General features: G+C 37.4%; 1 protein-coding gene and 1 pseudogene across 8 annotated transcripts; one reads left to right on the forward strand and one right to left on the reverse strand.

Moving 5' to 3' along the window:
* Positions 1-10,137: 10,137 nt before the first annotated feature.
* On the forward strand, positions 10,138-15,856 carry LOC113322923 (tRNA dimethylallyltransferase 2-like). Of its 8 annotated transcripts, none has more exons than XR_003347359.1 (11): positions 11,535-11,910; positions 12,012-12,087; positions 12,183-12,349; positions 12,544-13,493; positions 13,735-13,796; positions 13,887-14,007; positions 14,151-14,225; positions 14,406-14,801; positions 14,903-14,977; positions 15,074-15,242; positions 15,480-15,856. XR_003347359.1 is itself a non-coding variant. In XM_026571110.1 (8 exons), exons 1-5 carry the CDS (start codon positions 10,214-10,216, stop codon positions 14,152-14,154), a joined length of 492 nt encoding a protein of 163 aa, XP_026426895.1. In that variant the 5' UTR covers positions 10,138-10,213; the 3' UTR covers positions 14,155-14,801; positions 14,903-14,977; positions 15,074-15,242; positions 15,480-15,856. The 8 variants fall into 8 exon arrangements, 2 of the variants coding, with proteins under 2 accessions (XP_026426895.1, XP_026426896.1); XR_003347361.1 differs by having other exon boundaries at positions 14,597-14,801; XR_003347360.1 differs by having other exon boundaries at positions 11,535-11,916; positions 14,151-14,801.
* Positions 15,857-17,330: 1,474 nt separating this feature from the next.
* LOC113323993 lies at positions 17,331-18,910 on the reverse strand (annotated as a pseudogene).
* Between the last annotated feature and the right edge of the window lie 3,154 nt (positions 18,911-22,064).

Consider the following 22,064-nt stretch of genomic DNA (forward strand, 5'->3'; position numbering starts at 1 on the left):
GTTTGTAGACAAACAATGTTGCCCCTCCATCATTTGGAGTACCATAAGTTGGGTTCACTGGTGACAAACACAAATTAGCAGGGGGAATGTGTGAGTATCTTTTGCTAGGCGGCTTCGTCTTCTTTTTCTTTTTAGCAGGAACAATTTCTTGCTCTTCTTCATCATCATTCTCTTCCTCCTCTTCTTCCTCCTCTTCCTCCTCTCCATCCTCTTCCTCCTATTCATCGTCTCCCTCCTCTTCATCGTCTCCCTCCTCTTCCTCCTCTTGTCCTTCTCCTTCTTTGTCGGGTTCTAGTTTTTCTTCTTCTACATTTTCAACATGTTCTCTTTGTTGTTCAACCTCTTCATTTCCTTGTTCTTCTTCATCATCATTCTCTTCTTCATCATCATTCTCTTCTTCAATAACATTATCAATTGTATTCTCCATCATATCTTCATTGACATCTTGGATTACATCACAAACATTCTCTTGGTTAACTTCCGCTAACGATCCTCCTCCATGTTTAGCATTTGTGGCACCACGTTTACGAAAATCTAAATGTTTTGCTCCACGAGGGGTGGGAGTTTTCAAATCCTCATCTAGTTGTAGTCTCAATATTTTTCCTTTGTTCCTAATGAACAAAAACCAAAGTATTAGCTAAACATAAGAGAATATTGTGTTATCAAATCAATAAGAGAACTAAAGAATGAAGTAAACACAACATCTGGAGTTAACAGACTATAGTTCGGTTACTTGATAAAAGTTGCGAGGTAACCGAACTACATATTTCACAAGACCGGTGACCTGATAAAAATTAGAGAGGCAACCGAACTACATATTTCAAAAGTTCGGTTAGCCGAAAAATTTATCGACAAAACTGAACCCATTCTTTCAAAGGAAAAATGGATTTCGGTCATGTTGATAGGGTAAAAGTGGGAAAGAGAAACAAGTCCAAGCCACAGCAAGCCCATCCCTTTAGAGGTGAAGAGAGAGAATAGATCAACCAAGAATGTCTTTCTAAATATCCTTTCTTTCCTTTTATAATAATCTCTCCTCCTCCTCTTATGAAGAAGCACTCATAAGATCAATATATTACAAAACTACCATTTCCTTTCCTTTAAGTTATTAGTAAACCCTAAGAGGCTTTCCTTCTTCCTTGGATTAAGGCCCAACTAAACCAACATGCTCTCTTATGGGCTAGAGTTATCCCAACCTTGTGGGTTAGGTCTAGTCCCCAGGTCTCTCTATCCTAAAAGGAATCTTTAATAGGTTAAGGGGACTCATTTTCTAAGGATAATTATTTTCATGTATCAACATTAGTCCCTTGATTGTTGACTGGTCGCAGTCCAGGTCAACAATCACATGTTGATTTGTCAATTCGCGGATGCAACTGATAGAATTTACAGAAGAACACATCCACGCATGTTGAACCCTCACGTATTCCCCCCATCCTCATCTGATGGTTGGTTTTTCTGTCCTCAGGCGGATGTGTCCCCGGTAACCGCCTTAGAGGAGGTATCTCGCCTAGCAACTCACAGGGAAACTATGTTTTTCCAACAATCGCACTTTGCTCGTCCGCTGAATCTCTACCCGCTTGGGATTCTTGGGTGGATTACATATACTCTAACCCCGATCATGAGGGAAATGATCCGTTATTGGGGCATACATGACGCCATAGCATCCTCTCGGTATAGAGATGTCCGCTGAGATCATGACAATTTGGTGCGTTTATTTGCTCGTTGGATGATTGATCCTTACATGTTTTATTTGCTTGGGGGGGAGGCGACTTCAGTGCTGGAAGACGTGGTTGCGCTTAATGGTTTTCCCATTCATGGAAACATATGTTATTCCGAGTCTTGCATCTTCAAAGCTATGAATAAGAGTGATAAGGATCTTCGAGATCATTTGGTTTTATCCAAGGATAAGTCGATAAACTTCCAAATTTTAGACGAAGTTAAAGTCGAGGCTCCGGAGGAAAGGGAGGATAAGGAGGAGGTAAGAGCTTCTTCCTGATGACGAACCTCATCAGAAGGTTATTAGACTTTTCCTCCCTTTTCCGGATCAAAGAAGATGAGGCGTCCTTCTGCGCTGAAGCAGTTGGCATCCTCTATGCAAGTTGGTAAAATACGATGAATAGTTTATATCCACGATTCCGAGTCCTCAAGACTATCATTCAGATCAATGTTTGTCGTGTTCCAATAATAATCCAATAAGGTTATTGTATGTCAGTAATGGGTTTCTCATTTGCATCCTAGTAGGCGCAAGGTATTATTAGCATAATATGTGATAAAGGTGCGGGCGATAGAGAAGGTATTGACATTTTATAATGCAGTCCCCGAGTGACACAACAAGCAGATTATGAATCATATATGGCGGGTAAATTATTCTTTAAGCACTTGCATACGTAGCTATTCCAAATGAGACGCAAGTATATGAGAGTCACGATGTATGAAAAGGCGACTTACAGATAGTGGATTTAGTTACAACATCTAAGTGGTTACATATCAATCAGCTAGCTTAAGCGGATATATATTCTTACAGAGAATAGGTGCGCGTAAATGTAAGTGCTTCATTGTTTCATGAAAATGGTAAGTTGCTCGTTTAGTAGGCATGTTTGTGATTAGTTTATTCTCACATGACCAATAGACTTGTAGATCAGTGTATATATCGGCTCCTACTCTTTAGGATATGCTAATGCGGATGAATCCTCTCTTTGGGTAAATGTTGAAGTTTCATTAATTTTTTGCTTTTACGCTCTTTCTCTATTTTGAAAACTGTAGAGTGGATGAATGCTCAGTATGAGAGTTTTATTTAAGTGTTCAAGCGGAATGATGGATGAGTGCAACCTGCGAGCCTCCTATAGTACATGTTCAAGTGAATGGAGGATGAGTGCAATCTGTGCGCCTCCTAGAATAAGTGTGCGAGTGAAGGGCGGATGAGTGCAACCTGTGGGCCTCCTATAATAAGTGTTTAAGTGAAGGGCAGATGAGTGCAACCTACGCGCCTCTTAAGCATATGATTCTGAAATTTTATTTAAGTATTCAAGTGGAAGGCGGATGAGTGCAGCCTGCGCGCCTCCTAGAATAAGTGTGCAAGTGAAGGGATTCCTGAAGCAATTATGTCCAGATGTATCCGCTTCGTAGGAATTTGAGGATTCATTCTAAACAGGCCAAGTGTTGTATTTGCAGGGTATGAATCTGTGTGCGAATGTTTTAGGCGCTCAACATGCTCCCTTATCAAGCGAGAGAAATGACACTTGAGCGCAGATATTGAAATCATTTATCAACGATCTAGATGAGATAGACTATTATAAGCGTGAACTAGCATATGTGTATGTACATTTAAGTTCCGCCTTAGTTTCTGCTGGCGGCCCTCGTGGCCTTATCTAAACACATATGATGTATTTTGAAGTTGTCAAAGGCGCATTGAGGGCCTTGCGCTCAATGTACTTGAAATGTGTTAAATGGCAGTAGCATTACATGGTACATTCCGGACCGCTCTTTTGTTTGCCACTCTTTCGGCTTTAGTGGATGTGTCTTGTATGTCTTGCCCGCTTTCCTTTTAGTGTTCTGCAATGAAATAAGGCGCATTGGTAGCTTAGTGCTAGCCATGTTCCTGGCATTTCTCATGCCATCCTTCTGTTATGCTTGTATCCTAGTCATATTCAAGGCGATCTCTCAAATCTATTTTTTTTCCTACAATCTAGCCATCCATCTCAAAACTTTTTTTTCAGTCTAGCCATCCATCTCAAATCCTTTTTTTTCTTCAGTCTAGCCATCCATGCTTTATTATCTAATGAGCCTACTCCGTCTCGCATGTGATCATTTTGATAGTGAAAATTCGCTTTGACATTCCCGATTGGCAGACGTCGATCGGCTTATGATGGAAGTTTACAGGAGCGGAGTGTTACCTTCTCCTTTGTTTCTTAAGCGGCGTTATTATTATTGAGAGCAGCGGCTACTTACATTTTTTACCATTCGAGCATCTGTAGGCGGATGAGTGCTTGGTTTTCTACCTGTATGCACGAGTCTGTATAGTCGCTTGGTTGGATGGTATGGGGGATTACTATACACGCCTAAATTGGTGAAGTTGGCGGACAAGCGTATGGTATTTAACTTGCTCGCCTCCCGTGCAGGGATTCAAGGAGTGATGATAGATTTCTGGAAGTAAGTCCCCTCATACCCTTTTATTTCTTTTATTTTCTCATATTATTTTTCTCTTTAAATACGCTCGAGACGTGGTAGATAACTATGAGCATGAATTAGCTCTTGCGTATTTGGAGTTGAGTATGACATGCCCTACTTTAGTTTCTTTCAGTCATTGCCACTATGATTTTCGACTATTGTGGAAGCCTATGCAATTATCCTTTCGAGGTTTACGTCTGTCACATAGTTAACGTTTGTCACATAACAGGGATTATCTCATATCCCTTACTCATGACCGGATTGTGTCATCGCTCAGCGTCGGTACGACTTAACTCATGGCACATTCGATCTATCTATCTATTTTTAATATTCCATTTCTCATGGTACATTCCGGACCACTCTTTTGTTTCCTGCGCCGCATTCAGGGCCGCCTTTTTCATATCTCATCACTCAGTCGTACTCGTGGCTATTTTCGGTTCATGGTGCATTCAAGGCCATCATTCAATAGCCATATTATCTCATTGATCGAATATTCTCATTTTATCCCATTGCTCGCCTTCTTTGATTTTATGGGTCGTACCCGCAACCTAGTCATACTCAGGTCTTTATTTATTTTATGGGTTGTACTCATAGCCTTTTCCGGAGCCTAGCCCTTTCTTGGACTATTGGTGCGCTTCAGTTAAAGCCACGCACGGAGCCTGTCTCTTTCTTGGACTATTGGTGCGCTTCAGTTAAAGCCAAGCACGGATCCTGGCCCTTTCTTGGACTATTGGTGCGCTTCAGTTAAAGCCACACAGAGAGCCTAGCCTTTTCTTGGACTATTAGTGTACTTCATTGGCCATGCACGGAGCCTAGCCATACTCGGAGCTATTTTTCATTTCATTGGTTGTACTCGTAGCCTTTTTCATTTCTCACAGTACATTCGAGGACACCTTTTCTCATTTCTCATGGTGCATTCTCATGGCTATTCTCAATTCGTAGTGTGACCATATTTAAAATTTCTAAAGTTCAATACAATATGACAAGTATATTCTATATATGTAGTTCACACATGCGATTGCATAATATATGCTCGTTTTTTTTTTGGAACTCAAATATCAATGCACAAATACGCGCAATCTCAAATATCAATACACAAGTATCAATACGCTAAATATATAAGATGGGACAAGGTCTCCCATAAATACTTTTCATGCTAAACAAACACGCATCCAGGTAGGTTGGCCAAAGTCACTGTGGTACAAATGATTCAAGCGCTCATACATATACATAACTTTAAAAGTGAATTTTCATGTGTACATGCTTAAGGGTTCGAGGCATGGTATACATACACACGGGTGTTAAGCAGTTATCCGCTTATCATAAGCTAAGCGGTATGACATTTTAGATGATATTAGCTACTACTAGACAACAAAATGATCTCATCTTAGAATCATCAACTCTTTAATGGCAACCTATTTTACTAGTGACTGGTAGAAGCTAACAATGATGAATCATCTTAAATTACTGCAGGCAACAGTCAACAAGTTTAGCGGATGTACAAGGAAATTATGTTACTGACTAAAATGCTAAAGGTACGTACACGCGATGGTGTAAAGCAACATATGCATTGATGCAATGAAAACTTAGAACTATACCAGAATTATGGGTTTAAGTGACAGTTCTAACGGTTATGTGTCTAAGTAATCTCAAAATGCACAGGTTTGTATTCTAAAATAACCAAGGATCATAAGATAAATGCTAACTGAGAATAAGCAAAGACAGTAGGTACTTATCTTTTCGAAGCGGTTTGAATATTTTTATATTCTCGGAGCATGGGTAGCGGTTGTGCGGCTATGCATTAAGTCACGCGTCGAGCCCTTTGTGACGCCAGTGCATGAAGGATCTTGATGATGGCTTTGTTCTTTTACAAAATTTATGAATATATTGTACCATGTACTCATTAATAACTTCTCTTCGTCATTGCTTGGGGCTCACCTGAGTAGAAATTGGTGTTATGCGGGCGCTGGTATAGCCAAGTGGTATTGAAGCAATCGAGTGGTGCAGTCATACAAAAACGCAAGCGGAAAAGATAGAGGCGCTGATGCAGCGAAGCAGTGCTTCCTGCAGCTCTCAAAGTCGGATTGGTAGTTTCATAGAGAGGACAAGTGCTGGTGGTGCTCTCACGAGTTGAGTTGGTCGCAACTATGGATGGAAGGTGCCGATGTTGTTGTTAGTGGCGGAGCTGGTGGCGACAGGATCATGCGTTAAGGGTCTTGGAAGAGAAGCGACGCTGGTGAGATCACGCGCTGTGTTACTGTGGTGTTTGCTAACACTAATCCCGATGGTGACGACGGTATCCATAGACATCCAGCTAACACATCTTGTGTTCTGACCTCCTCTAATGTGACTCTTTCCCTGATTGAAATCATCAGTAGCAACAAGCAATAGAACAAGCCAGTGGTGTCGATGAGCGTAACCGACAGAGTACGTAGTATGCATTAAATAAAGCCTACAACAACTCGACTTCTCTCCATAACCTCCTAAATACGTAAAGGCATTCATGGCTTCAAGACCACAAAATATAATAAGGTATACATTTTGAAGAGATGTTCATTCACATGGATAGGGTATAGTTAACTAGAGCCCTAGCAAAGTTTCTCAAGGAAATGGAATATAGAAAGAGGATACATCTAAGCATCCTCGTTACTGACTAATATCATAACTAGTAGTTCCAAGAGAAAAACCATGTGCAAGTTATCATTTGAGAAATGCAGTTGAGTTAAACAAGATAACACTTAGCTTTTTATGAGATGAGACGGGCGTCTTGAGGGCTTTGTCCTGGCGTTTTCTGCTGGAGGTATGCTACGTCAAGGGTTTGAGGGAGGAAGATAGGTGGCGACGATGCAGTCAAGTAGCGCTGATGGGATTAAGTCTTGCGCTGCTACTTCCCTGTGGCTTTCTTCTATCAGATCCAGAGTGGTAGTTCCATGGACAGGAGAAGTACTGGTGGCATTTTCACAAGTCGGACTGCTTCTATTTATGCATAACGAATCGACCAGTGCCCCTAGATTTTCATGATATGTAGGAAGGAAGCGACAGAGGTTCCTATACTGCTGCATAATTTCTTTATTACAGGTTGGAGTTCCATTCACGGATGGTTATGAGGTTGTGTGTTGTTCTTTGAGAGTTCAGCTCGTACTCGTTGGGAATTGACAAAATTTAGTCTGTATTGCGTCAGAGAACTGGCTTTGCCATGATTCCGTTTGAGATATTACTGCTGCAGTTGGGGCTAGAGCTCTCCTATTCGCATTAGTCCCTCGATCTTACAAATTCGAAGTTTCCTGGACTGTCTCAATAGGTTTAGACTTTGCGGATTCTTCACCAGTTAAATTTGTTCACATCATAATCCTCCACGCAAAGGCACAATCCTATTCACCCAGATATGTCGTTTAAGCAGTAGGAGTTCCCTCTTAAGCGGTGGAGTTCAGACTAGGTTCATTCAAGAGACCTTTGTTCTAGATTCTGGAAACATGGGGTAAGATTTTCTTAGTTAGTCATCACAATTCAAAGATTGAATACCATATTATCTTATTTTAGACAAGAACTGAAGTAATTTTTAATTGAGATTATCAGAATAATTAGTATAGGCACAAGTGCAAATCAAATGAAGGATCAAAAGTAAATCAAATGCAATATAATGAATCAAAGGGTGATAAAGATTAATAATAAATCAGAAGTTTGATTTTAAATCAACCCTAAGAATTGAGATCTATCAAATTTCAGTTGTAAACCCAATATATTTCTGATGATTTCTCTCTGAAAATTCTATGAAGTTTTGCACTGAAACGAAAATAGGGGAAAAATAAACGCGAATCTGAATTAAATCAATAAGGAGTCTGTTTAGAAATCAAAATCTCCAGTGTTTTAACTACAAAATCACCTAATATAATCAAATTAGAAGATTAAGAAAAGAGAATACTTATCTTCTTAGACGTTCTCCATTTACTAATTTCATCTTTGACGTGTTCTTGTCGCTTAGATGAAGGCACGTTGATATACTTTTGGATAAATGGAAAATTGGGATGGATCAGAGCTGGTATAGTGAAGCGCTGACATTTTCGACTCCTCTCTGGATCGGATTGGTACTTAATTTACAATAGTATGCAAGCGATGAAGAGGGAGGCGATGTAGCTCGATGCAATCGGAGGGGATGAAGTGAGCGGAGAGAACAAAGCTGCTCGGAAGATTAGAAGATCACCCTGGTTGATCTTGGTGTAGATTCTCCGGATTCAAGGCGGTAATGGTTGTGACTGCTCCTGTAGCTTTCTATTGATGATGGGTGACGATGATTTGTTGTTAAGATTTGGTCGTGTTGCCGGAGCTGTGAAGATTATTGGTGTAGATTCTCCGGATTCAAGGCGGTAATGGTTGTGACTGCTCCTGTAGCTTTCTATTGATGATGGGTGACGATGATTTGTTGCTAAGATTTGGTCATGTTAGCGGTGCTGTGAAGATTATTGCAGATGGCTGCGGATGACAGAAGAACCAAGAAACTCCGGATGGTGTAGTCTCGAGATGTATTGGTACTACGGATGATATACATAGGTGCAATTGTCGGCTGGGAGGGATGAAGCAGCTTGTGGAGAATAAAAAATAAACATATCGTGAGAATTGAGCGGACGGGTCTTGCTGGGCGAGAAACTCAACTTCTCCCAATGTGGTCACAATGTTGATAGGGTAAAAGTGGGAAAAAGAAGCTAGTCCAAGCCACAACAAGCCCATCCCCTTAGAGGTGAAGAGAGAGAATAGATCAACCAAGAATGTCTTTCTAAATATCTTTTCTTTCCTTTTATAATAATCTCTCCTCCATCTCTTATGAAGAAGCACTGATAAGATCAATATATTACAAAACTACCATTTCCTTTCCTTTAAGTTATTAGTAAACCCTAAGAGACTTTCCTTCTTCCTTGGATTAAGGCCCAACTAAACCAACATGCTCTCTTATGGGCTAGAGCTATCCCAACCTTGTGGGTTAGGTCTAGTCCCCAGGTCTCTCTATCCTAAAAGGAATCTTTAATAGGTTAAGGGGACTCCTTTTCAAAGGATAATTATTTTCATGTATCAACAGGTTACAAAAGTTTTTTTGCGAGCACACCGAACTATGTAGTTCGGTGACCAGATATTAGTCTAAGCGAACTGTTCTTAATTTTGGAAGTTCGGTTAAAAAATCTAGGGTTTAACAAAAAATCTCCTAACCGAAATCTACACTGTAACTACCATTTTCAATGAGTTTTCATGATTTCTAATCGATTTCTTCAACAAATAACGAATTAAAAAGAATGGGTGTGAAGGAAATTACCCGCGGATTTGCATTTCACTTGAATCAGACTTCTTAGGTTGCTGGTGGATCATTGATTTTGCCTCTGAATGGTGGTTCAAGTTGTTTTTGAATTAACAATTGTTTTGGAAGATTCACTATATGTGGGAGTCCCGGACTCAATCCTGGAAGTCTGGATGTTTGCTTGGCACGCATTGCTTATAAAGATTAATTAATCGACAATGAATTTTTTTCGAATCGACGATTAACGTCGATGTCTACGAAGAAGAAGAAGAGGAGGAGGAAGAGGAAGAAGAAGAAGTAAAGAAAAGAAAAAAATTAAAACTGATTTTAGGTTTTAAATTAGGTTTTAATTAGGGTTTGGTTAGTGGGTAGTCGGTTAGATTAATGGATTATTAGGATTAGCTATAACCTTAATTAGAATAAGGTTATAACTAGTTCTATCACAGTGTAGATAAAGAGTTTTCCTAATCTTTTAGGACACCCCTTATAATATAGGGTGGACATTTCTATCACAAAGTAGTCCTCCAACTTTTTTTGATTAGTCCCCAAAAAAATCATTCCAAAATTTAATCGTGGGCGCACTCTAAATCATTTGGGCTTGTTTCGCAACGGACCACGAGTATTAATCAAACTCAGCCCAGCTAAAATTTCCTTTCTAATTTTTCTTGTGTTTAAGAATACCACGGCGAACTACTAAATCACCTAAATTAGGGTTTCTACAGTCTCATTATTCATAGTGTTTGCTTCAATTTCATCAGAATAAAGATGGAAACTGAAGAAGCAGCTGATGTAATTAACACTAGAAATCACAAAACTCCCAAAGTGGTGATAATAATGAGAGCAACTGGTGCTGGAAAATCTCGTTTAGCAATTGATTTTGCTTCTCATTTCCCGGTCGAAATCATTAATGCTGATTCCATGCAGGTTTACAATGGTTTGGATATCCTAACCAACAAAGTCACTCTCCAAGAACAAAAAGGTATGTTTTTGTAGAAGTAATTGAATTTGATTCATGTTGTTTAGGGTTTTAATTTGGATGAATGGTAATTTTGTCGTAGGAATTCCTCATCATCTATTGGGAAATAACATCCCTAATGTTGAATTGACGTCGAAGTATTTTCGTGATGCTGCAATTCAAGTACGATAAGTTTTTTCAGTTCTCTATCTGGTTTATCAATGTTATGTGTGTGCATTTATTTGGATTATTGATGTGTTTTGAGGAAATAATATCAGATTATAGATGAGATTTTGTCGCTGAATCACTTGTCTGTTGTTGTTGGAGTATTATTTTTTATTCTTTGAATTTCTTGAATTCTACTTTGAAACGGAGGGAGTAGATTTTTGGAATTAGTTATTTATATTAATAGCGTTAACTATAAAATTCAGGCTTTGGTGAATCCGTTCTTTCTTGATGATTATGTGTTAAATATGGACAATGTTGGAGGTAGTTCCTTGCCTGGTGAGTATGGGTTCTTGATTTGTGTACATCACTTAATTTTTAAAAATTAACAGAGGAAGAGTGTTTGATATTAGCTTTATTTTTAAACAGCGGATAGGCAATCAGATTGCAAGTATGAGTGATGGGTCTACGAATAACTATAATCTTCTTAAAGAGCTCGATTGAGATGCTGCCAACAGGATTCATCCGAATGTTTATAAAAAAGTGAGGTTTTTCAAAATTTATCTATTTATTTGCTCATTCTGATTAAAATTCTGCTCATAAAGATTGCATATTCAGATGTCTTATTAGTTAAGTTAAAAACTCATTACACAATTTCAGTGGTTGTGTTTTGTTATGTAGTTCACTGGTTTTATCTTATAGCTTCAGTATTTTCTAAATCTGGTTTCTCTTTTCTCCAGGTAAATCAGTACCTTAGCTTTTATGAATGCTCAGGTGTCGTCCCCAGCAAGCTTTTCCAAGGAAAAAGTGCAGAAGTTTGTACTCCTTGCCAATTCAAATTTCTGCAAGATCAAGTTAAGCCTTGGAACTTACATCTGCTTTTCTTTTGGAATTGGAAATCTTTAATCTACGGCAAAGAACCAGACATGCCTACATGCGGACTTACATGTGTTTGAGAATTCATCTTAGGTAATTAGACACTCTACTGTTTCATGTGGCAAGGCAAAACTGGGATCGAGTTGATAAATCCAAATAGGATTGCTGTTTTCTATGCGTGGATGTTTCTCTTCCAGTTTTGAACAAATATGTCGAACAAAGAGTAGGTTGTTTGATCGATGCTGGTTTACTAAAAGAAGTCTATGATATTTACCATGCAAATGCGATTATACTCGAGGCATATGCCAAGGTGTCAGGGAATTCGAGGATTGTTTAGGTTATTACTTCTCCAACAAAAAGACTTCAGATGACTGTGTTGGAAATCAGTATCCACTGGAAACAAATTTGGAGGATGAGGTTTTGAAAGAAAACTTGAAGAAACACCAAAAGACTTGTTCGGCGTCAGGTACAGGTTGACTCTTCCTGGCTTGCTATAACTGTAATTCCAAATCCTTATTACTTGTTCTGCATTCAATCTTATATATGACATCCTTCATCCTTTTATAGAAAAAGAGGCTTAACAGGTTGCAAACAATTTTTGGACGGGACCAGCATTAAGTAGATGCAACTGAAGCTTTTCTTGGTGTGTATTATATCCCTAAAATTTTGAAGATTTTCATTTTCCCTCTTTATGCATCAGGCTGTTTTACCTTGAACTGGAATTCAACACCTCTGCAGGTGACTTCAATGAGGCATGGGCAAAACAGGTGGTTGAACCGTCTGTCAACATTATCAAATCATTCTTGCATTAGGATCCAAGCTCTATTCCCAACTCAGAAAAGCCCGACCAAGTACAGACTAAGACGAAGGATGCGAGGGATTGGTGAACTCCATTTGTTTGCGAGGTTAGTAACATTTTAAGCCTCCACATACGAAAGGATTAAAGTAAGTTGCTAATTTCCTGGAGACGACCAAAGGAATCATGAACACTATTTTTTTTTTACTTCTGCTTTTGTTTTTGAATTCAAATTTCAAAGAGATAGATAGAATCAAGCTTATAACTAGGGACGTGGGATTGATATTCTCTTTCTCAATATAGGCTTGTGGGAATCCGTTTCGTGGAGCACATGAGTGGGAACAACATAAACTGGGTCGCGGGCATAAAAACCGTTTTCTTCATCTTAAGAAGAATTCTTAAGGAGTGGGAGTATGGCGATGATGATGATGATGTTTATGAAAACAGTGAGAAACAGAGATGATGATAGCAACGGAACAAAGATGACAAATAAATGAGAACAGCAACAAACAACAAAAGTCCGAGAGAATAAGAATGAGGAAGTAATGGAGTTGCAGAGAATGTTGGGTTTTGAATGCAGGGAGAAGAACAAGGAAGGGTAATAAAGGAGAATTAGTGGAGAACGTGGCAGCAAATGAAACGGCATAGCAGCGGTTGAGGAAGGCGAAGCGGTTCCTCCCCACCGTGTCAGCTACACGAGTGGGAAGGGGAATAGTTGATAAGTGTAGGTGGCACAATCCCATACGATGACGCACCAAAATAAAAGAACTATAGTAAGCCAAGCCCTGGTGTTCTGTTTCGCCTTCCTCAACCGTTGCTATGCCATTTCATTTGCTGCCACGTTCTCCACTAATTCTCCTTTATTACCCTTCCTTGTTCTTCTCTCTGCATTCAAAGCCCAACCTTCTCTTCAACTCCATTACTTCCTCATTGTTATTCTCTCGGACTTTTGTTCTTTGTTGCTGTTCTCATCTATTTGTCATCTTTGTTCCGTCGCTATCATCATCTCTGTTTCTCACAGTTTTCATAAACATCATCATCATCGTCATACTCCCACTCCTTAATTATCTTCAATAGCTTCACCATCTCCATCCAATGTTGATCAGGTATGATTTCGATCGCTTCGGGTTATTTTTAGGGATTTAATTTGGAGGAATGGTAATTTTATTGTAGGAATTCCTCATCATCTATTGGGAAATATCAGCCCTAATGTTGAATTGACGTCGAAGGATTTTCGTGATGCTGCAATTCAAGTACGATAAGTTTTTTCAGTTCTCTATCTGGTTTTTCAATGTTATGTGGGTGCATTTATTTGGATTATTGATGTGTTTTGAGGAAAGAATTTCAGATTATAGATGAGATTTTGTCGCTGAATCACTTTCCTGTTGTTGTTGGAGTATTATTTTGTAGTCTTTGAATTACTTGAATTCTACTTTGAAACGGAGGGAGTAGATTTTTGGAATTAGTTATTTATATTAATAGCGTTAACTATAGAATTCAGGCTTTGGTGAGTCCGACAGAAGATATGGACAATGTTGGTGGTAGTTCCTTGCCTGGTGAGTATGGGTTCTTGATTTGTGTACTTCACTTAATGTTTGAAAATGAACACAGGAAGAGTATTTAATATTAGCTTTTTTTTTCAACAGCGATAGGCAATCAGATTGTAAGTATGAGTTGGGAAATGATGGGTCTACGAATAACTATAATCTTCTTAAAGAGCTCGTTTGAGATGCTCCCAACAGGATTCATCCGAATGTTTGTAGAAAAGTGAGGTTTCTCAAAATTTATCTATTTATTTGCTCATTCTGATTAAAACTCTACTCATCACAGTGGTTGTGTTTTGTTATGTAGTTCAGTGGTTGTATCTTGTAGCTTCAGTATTTTCTAAATCTGGTTTCTCTTTTCTCCAGGTAAATCAGTACCTTAGCTTGTATGAACGCTCAGGTGTCATCCCCAGCAAACTTTTCCAAAGAAAAAATGCAGAGGTTTGTGCTCCTTGCCAATTCAAATTTCTGCAAGATCAAGTTAATCCTTGGAACTTACATCTGCTTGGAATTGGAAATCTGTAATGTACGGCAAAGAACCAGACATGCCTACATGTGGACTTACATGTGTTTGACAATTCATCTTCGGTAATTAGATACTCTACTGTTTCATGTGGCAAGGCAAAACTGGGTCGAGTTGATAAATCCAAATAGGATTGCTGTTTTCTATGCGTGGATTTTTCTCTTCCAGTTTTGGACAAATATGTTGAATAAACAGTAGGTTGTATGATCGATGCTGGTTTACTGAAAGAAGTCTATGATATTTACCATGCAAATGCGATTTAATACTCGAGGCGTATGCCAAGCTATAGGTGTCGGGGAATTCGAGGATTATTTAGGTTATTACTTCTCCAACAAAAAGACTTCAGATGACCGTGTTGGAGATCAGTATCCACTGGAAGCAACTTTGGAGGATGAGGTTTTGAAAGAAAACTTGAAGGAAATTTTGAATTCTGATTGTTAGTTGAAGCTATTGACCAACTAAAGAAAAATACCAAAAGACTTGTTTGGCGTCAGGTACAGATTGACTCTTCCTGGCTTGCTATGACTGTAATTCCAAATCCTTATTACTTGTTCTGCGTTTAATCTTATACATGACATCCTTCATACTTTGATAGAAAGGAGGCTTAACAGGTTGCAAACAATTTTTGGACGGGACCTGCATTAAGTAGATGCAACTGAAGCTTTTCTTGGTGTGTATTATAATACCTAAACTATTGAAGATTTTCATTTTCCTTCTTTATGCATCAGGCTGTTTTACCTTGAACTGGAATTCAACACCTCTGCAGGTGACTTCAATGAGGCATGGGCAAAACAGGTGGTTGAACCGTGTGTCACTGTCAACATTATCAGATCATTCTTGCACGAGGTTTCAAGCTCTATTCCCAACTCAAAAGCTCGACCCAGTAGACTTAGACAAAGGATGCGAGGGATTGGTGGACTCCATTTGTTTGCGAGGTTTGTAAACTTTTAAGCCTCCACATATGCTAGGAACTTCATAAGTTTCAATTATTGATTTAATTACGAAAGGATTAGAATAAGTTGCAAATTACCTGGGTTGAGACAACCAAGGGAATCATGAACACTATGTTTTTTTCTTCTGCTTTTGTTTTTGAATTCAAATTTCAAAGAGATAGATAGAATCAAGATTATAACTAGGGGCGTGGGATTGATATTCTCTTTCTCAATATATAGGCTTGTGGGAATCGGTTGTTCGTGGAGCACATGAGTGGGAACAACATAAACTGGGTCGCGGGCGTAAAAAGCGTTTTCTTCATCTTAAGAAGAATTCATTCAACTCCATCAGAAGGTAAATATTTAGTAGAGTAACTGAGTAAGAAACAATTACAGATATAGATTTGTAAGGAATAACTTTAGTGTTGAATAAACTTTATTTGTTTATTCTCGGGATCAAATCTAATGATTTTTCTAACAAGATTTCTACTTTTTCACTAGGCCAGATTTAGCAAAACTTAAATACATATAAGACAAACGTTTGAAATCAACAGATATTATGAATGTATGGTCCAAATTTGGAAAAAGTTTATTCGTTGAATTATTTGTTCATTTTCTGCGGATGTTAATGTTAAGAAACTAAAGACACCTTCACTGTGAAGGAGACAACAGGCCCCCCTATGTGATCCCACCTTGAAGGTCCGATAGAGATTTGGGGTTGGGCCTCGGGGTGTCCCATTGAGCATTGACAACGGTGTTTAAGAAGTACTATCAATTAAACTATTAATGTGCTGTCTCGTATCACTTTATCAAAAGCTTTGGACAATTTCATATAGTTGGTCGTCACGGCCTCACCGGTAATTTTGTATAGATACATGTTAGTTTTTCTTCTATTACTTTACTAGTTTCTTAATATCTTTAAAATGGAATATCAACGTCTTTGTCATTTACTTTACCTTGCGCCCTCAGTGGGTTTCGGTTTCACTATCTTCTACCCACTCTGCAAATCTGTCTGGACTGTCTAGTTAATCTGTCTATTTTTGATAGCCTGTTAGAGCATCGCCTATGGGTAGTCTCATTTAGAGACCAACTCTTTCATGATGGAGTACTGGTTTATATAGAGTGAAGCCACTATACAATAGTCTAATCTGCCTATTATCTACAGTGATTTCTGATTTGTACAGCAGAGCAAATTTGGTTTTATGCCTCATCAGTAGTCCACCACTGGTGAGCGGGCATTCATGCTAAGTATCCCCCTCTTGACTCTCATCTCCTTTCAAACTTATCTCTAGAGAAGTGCTTTCAACTTAGAGAGGAGTTAGAGGAAGGAAAACGAAACGATAAATGGGTCTGTGAAATGAGAGTAAATCAAGAATTTTGCTAGGCACTAATTCTGCACCTGAAGTTGCAGCTAGACGTTAGTGCTTATGATGTTGATGCTGCAATAGCTATCAGAGGGAATTTAGCTCACTCTGAGGATTCCTTAGCCATTTTTTTCTTTTTTTTTTCTTTTGATTATCACAGCCGGGTTTCCTTCGCCTCTTACCTCGCGCTAACTCATCAAGATGTTCAATCCGCCGCAGCCAAAGACTCCAAAAGAGCTTCAAAAGTTCATTGGCGACGTTTTATGACCACGAGGCGTTGTACTATATGCCAGCACTGATTGTAAATTTTAATTTTTTTATTCTGACTATTTTGGACCACTACTGTACGGACTACGGAGAGAAAGATATCAAAATTTCCACATATATATTTATATATCAGTATATACTCAATTTTATACAGTAAAGATAAATATCGACGCAACCAACTTTTAGGTCGGTAGGCATAGTTAACTATGATTATCACAGCCACTCGTGTAATGTTTATGTTATACATCAAAACATAGTTTGTGTATTCACCTAGATTCGGGAAAAAATTTAAGCAAGAAGATGTAGATAAGTCTGTTCTGAAACTTCACTATTTGGCGGAGACTAATAATGGAGTTCTTCCACTAATAACAGTAATATAATACACTTTTTATGTTTCAGCTTGTACTATGCAAATTATGACATGCATAGATACTAGTCGAAATGAATAATTCCCTTTAAATCAATCCTTTTTATGTGGATGGGAAATACATCGACAACACCCTCCTTTTATAAGTTCTACTTGTAGATGAGAATTTTAGAGTTCCTCGAGAAATTCAGCTCCTAAATCTTCAAACTCAACCAAGTTATTTTGATCTATGGATGATGATGATGGTAAAGATCTTGATCTAATTACTTCTCTGGCTTTGTTTTGCTTGCCAGTACTGTTCTTTTTCTTCTTCAAAGAGTGACGCTTTTTAAGAGCTAAAACAGGTGAAGACCCGTCTTCGAAACCAATATGTTTGATATCTTTCAAAGAATCACTTACACGTTCAGCCGAAAAATTAAGAACCGCCATGGATCCTCTCATTGAAAATGCAGCTTGATCATAAGCTAAAGCAGCTGCTTCGGCACTATCGAATGTTCCAAGCCAAACTCGAACTCCATTTCTGGTAGAATCTCTTATTTCCGCTGCGAATTTCCCCCACGGTCTTCTTCTAACACCTCTATAAGACTTTTCCTTTGTTTCGATATTCTCTTCTTCTTCTTCTTCTTTAATACAAAGCTTATTTGAAACTATACTAGTATCTTCTTCCACTATTTCTTGCTTAACAATATGATTGGCTTCCGCTAAAACGTTAAACAATAACATTTCTTCCGAATCGTTTTCATTGAAAGGCAACGCTTTTTGATCGGAAATAAATTCATCGTCGACCCATGAAAATTGTTGTTCCGGGGAACCTGTTGTCATCGAAGATGATATGGGTGAGAACTCGAAGAATTGTGATTGAAGAAATGATGAATCTATTTTGCTTTTTTTTTTTTTGGGGGGGGGGGGGGGGGAGGGTTTTCTTTGAGTCTGTAGAATTATTTTTTGGTCTTTTTTAGGAGCTAGCAGTGTCGAGTCGACATCTAAATTTGGGTTTGGAAATTTTGATGGGATCTAAGTCAGGCCTTTTAAGTTATATATTGCCAAAATAACAGGTGAGCGTTCGCACTGTCCATAAATGGAAAGAAAAGGTGAAACTTAAGACTGATAAAAAGGATTTTACTGTAGGTTTGTGGAAAAAGAGGATGTTTTAAGGGTAATTTGATCAATTTGAATAATTACTGGTCGTAATCGGACACATGTTCAAAGAACTTGGCTGCCTGGTCACGATCAGGTTAATTGAAGTCAAGATTGACTAATTTGAATGATTACTAGTTATGATCAAACACGTATGCAAGGAATATGGTTGCCTGGTCATGGTCAGGTTAAGTCAAGATTGACTTCATCTTTTTTCCAGGCAAGATTTACCTGTCACAGCTACAACATTAATGGGTGTCTAGATTTAACAATGAGAAATCAGAAGTTAATTAGTATAGGGAACCAATTTCAAAATGAGACTTATAAAATTAAAATATAAAAAAATAATTTTGTGTAATAAAAAAAAAAAAACAAAAAACATTTAACCTTTAGGATTGATTTCTGCTTTTGGTATCCAAATAAAAATCAATATAATATCACATTTAGTATTTATATCGGTAAGGAAAAAGAGATAGTACATTACTTACATCTAGTGGGTCCGAATAATAAATCTCATGATATCTTCTTTTCGGCATGATTACACTGGTGTGAACATTTGGCAATTTTATTTGACAGCCAAATTAGTTAAGCTTTTTGTTGCCATAGATTAAAAGAAAAAAGTCTATTCGTTAATTTTGTAAAATTATCGTCCTTATAGGTTTGGAGCTATGTATTATGCCAACATATTAGCCAAAAAAATTTGTCCAATAAATTACAACCGTTGATTGAGACAAAGTTTCTTTCAATTTTTTATTTTACAGGGGTTAGTCAAATGAGATTTTAAATGATTTCCAGATAATTCTCAAATCCACTGTTAGTCCATTGAGATTTTTGGTGACTCTCTCAATGTCTCTTGTTATTGGTTAGAGCCTTTTTTTAAGTCATTCAAATTCTCTAAAACTCCATGTTATTGGATTAGGATTTCATACGAGTCACTCCAACATCCCTGTTATTCTAATGAGAATTCAAAGTCATTGATTTCTTGTTTTCAGAGATTTGTAGAGACTTTTTTAGGAAAATAGACATGGCAGAAATTTCTCCTCGAGAGGTGATATTTCTAGAGACTTGGAAACTTGGGGAATATTTATTTTTTTTTAGAGTAGGACCAAGTTCATTTTTTTTGTTTGTTTGTTTGAGTTGATGACCAAGTAACGGGTCATTTGCGAAGTAAACCACTGGAGAGATTGCATATAAAATAAAATGAATGTGGGATGAGTGAAATAAAAAAAAAATGAAAACATAGGCATAAGGCAACAACGATATTTAGTTTGACAATGAACACGTATTTTACCAGGTATTCATGGTACTTTTATTTAAATTATAACATGCATAATAAAGTAACCAGTAGATGTTTTGAATTTTTGATTAGATATTGTACATTTTTTTGTCTCTACAAAACACAGAGACTCTTTACGAATATCAATTTTTTGTCTCTACAAGTCACAAAGACTCTCTAATATACTCTCAGAGAATCACTAGAAGTCTCTATATTTTTAGAGAATCTCCGGAAGTCACTCAAATAAAAAATCTATGAAAGTCTATGTAAATCTCAATTGACTACCTCCTTATTATTTTGAAACCATCCCCATTTGAGTTATGTTATGCCTAAATACCTTTTTTTTAGATAACTTGTATTTTCTCTGTTACTAATTTTTGTGTATTTTGGTGGCATAGGTTCATATTTTAAACCTCTGCCGATGATTGGGCCAAAAAATTTAATCATTTTTTTTTTGATTGACGGCATGGGTTTAATTTTTTCAAGCGACAACAAGTTATATGCTGACTACAAATTATGTATATTCCGACCATTGTAAAGTTGCCATAATTTTTATATATTTATCAGCTTGTTGTGTATTTTCGCCTTCGGAGGTAAATATTTGGGAAGAGAAAAGGACCATGTTGTTTATCCTAAGTTTCTTCTTCGCCATCACAAAGGAGATGAACGATTTGGGGCAAGGAATAAAGGGGATAACCTTATACCTAGGGTGCCTGGTTCAACAACTCTATCTTAGAGGATCAGATAAGCTGGTTCAATAACTTTAATTTAGAGATTGTCTTCTTAATTCGAGTGATTTAAATTATGTTAAAACTGAGTTTGTAGTAGAAATTTTCATGGTTAGACTCATATAACAATTAAATATAGTAGAAGATTCGATGTATCACGGGAATGGTTTGGAAAGTAATCCACCATTCGGTTTAAATCTGATGTAATCTTTTTCTATATCAATATATCTTCATTTCCTAGCAAAAAAAAAAAACTTTATCTCTAGGGTGTCTGGAACCCTCATAATCCGTGAACATAGTGAAGAAGAGTTGCGAGGAAATGCTCACACAGGGGAGGAAGATGCCCCTGATTAAGAACATGTATAAATGGGAGAAGTTCTCGAAGATGGAGGAGAAAAAGAACCTCAAGTACAAAAAGAAAAAACACGAAGGCAAGCCTCCTTACCTACGTTGACTTGATGTTATATGACCGTGATGATGGAAAACCTCATGGTGAACCTGCAGACTTGGAATTGTTATTTTCCTATAAAGATTTGTAGGCTTGTAAAATGCATCCAACAATAATACTTAAGAATCCCCATTTTATGTCATATTTAAAATGTTATCTATAATTTAATTTTAATAATTTGTTGATGATCTTTTATTTATTTGATTAATTTTGAAGGATCATAAAGATGTAATACGTATTTACAAATATCAATAAAAAGGAGAATGTACCAAGTATACCACCAATTTTTTTTCGTCCGTGAACCTGTATGGACAATTACTTATATTACAACCAATAAGTATAGGTCAATAGAAAATATCATTGTACCTTATTGTAAAACAAGTGCCTTAGATGATTTCAAAAATTAATATCCACAAAACCTAGTATGTACCCGAACTGTACACGAACAAAATTCCAATAAGACCAAGTATTGTAATTTATATTTTAATACACAAATTCACAAGAACAAGTCTTTTAGGTTCTACTTAGTTTGATCCTAAAAACGTCTAGTTTGTTTAACGTATTACTTGTGATATATCTATTACAGAGATAAACAATATAATACGGAAAAAACATAACATTAGACACCAAAAAAATTGTTAACGACAAAAATACAATCTTGTAGAAAACCTCTGGAACTAGTTCAGTTTAAACACCGCATTGTATTAAGCCGCTACAAACACCAGCCTGCTATTTGACTTCGAACTGGAATATAGTTGAGACACAATTGACCCTTCGAGCAATTCAGCTTCAATCGAGATCCTTATATCTCTTGGATCTTGCAAGATCCTACACACTTGATTCCCCTATCTAACGTCCTTTACAGTCCTAGCAGTTGCTTCAGTCGTATTGCAAGCTTTTAGTTAATCTGCCTCTAATAGATAGCCTATTGATTTCCTTCAGAAAGATATATAATCAAGGTAATGAAAATTTATTTGTTTATGAGAGATCTTCAAGGATAAATAAGATGAAATAACTAGGGTACCGAGTGTACCAATTTTTTATCGTATCAGCCTATTTAGACACACCTTGTATTTCTACCAAATCAATAATGGCCAAAGAATTAATTACTTCAACGAGATGTCACCTGGTAGTTATTCTAAGTTCATGATCGAACTTACTATGAAACATACCAAGCGGATTAGCATACAATTATATTTACTTTAATAATAAAGATAAAGAAAATATAATGCAGAAGT

This window comes from Papaver somniferum, chromosome 11 (genome assembly GCF_003573695.1).
Source record: "Papaver somniferum cultivar HN1 chromosome 11, ASM357369v1, whole genome shotgun sequence".
In the NCBI taxonomy this organism is placed as follows: domain Eukaryota; kingdom Viridiplantae; phylum Streptophyta; class Magnoliopsida; order Ranunculales; family Papaveraceae; genus Papaver; species Papaver somniferum.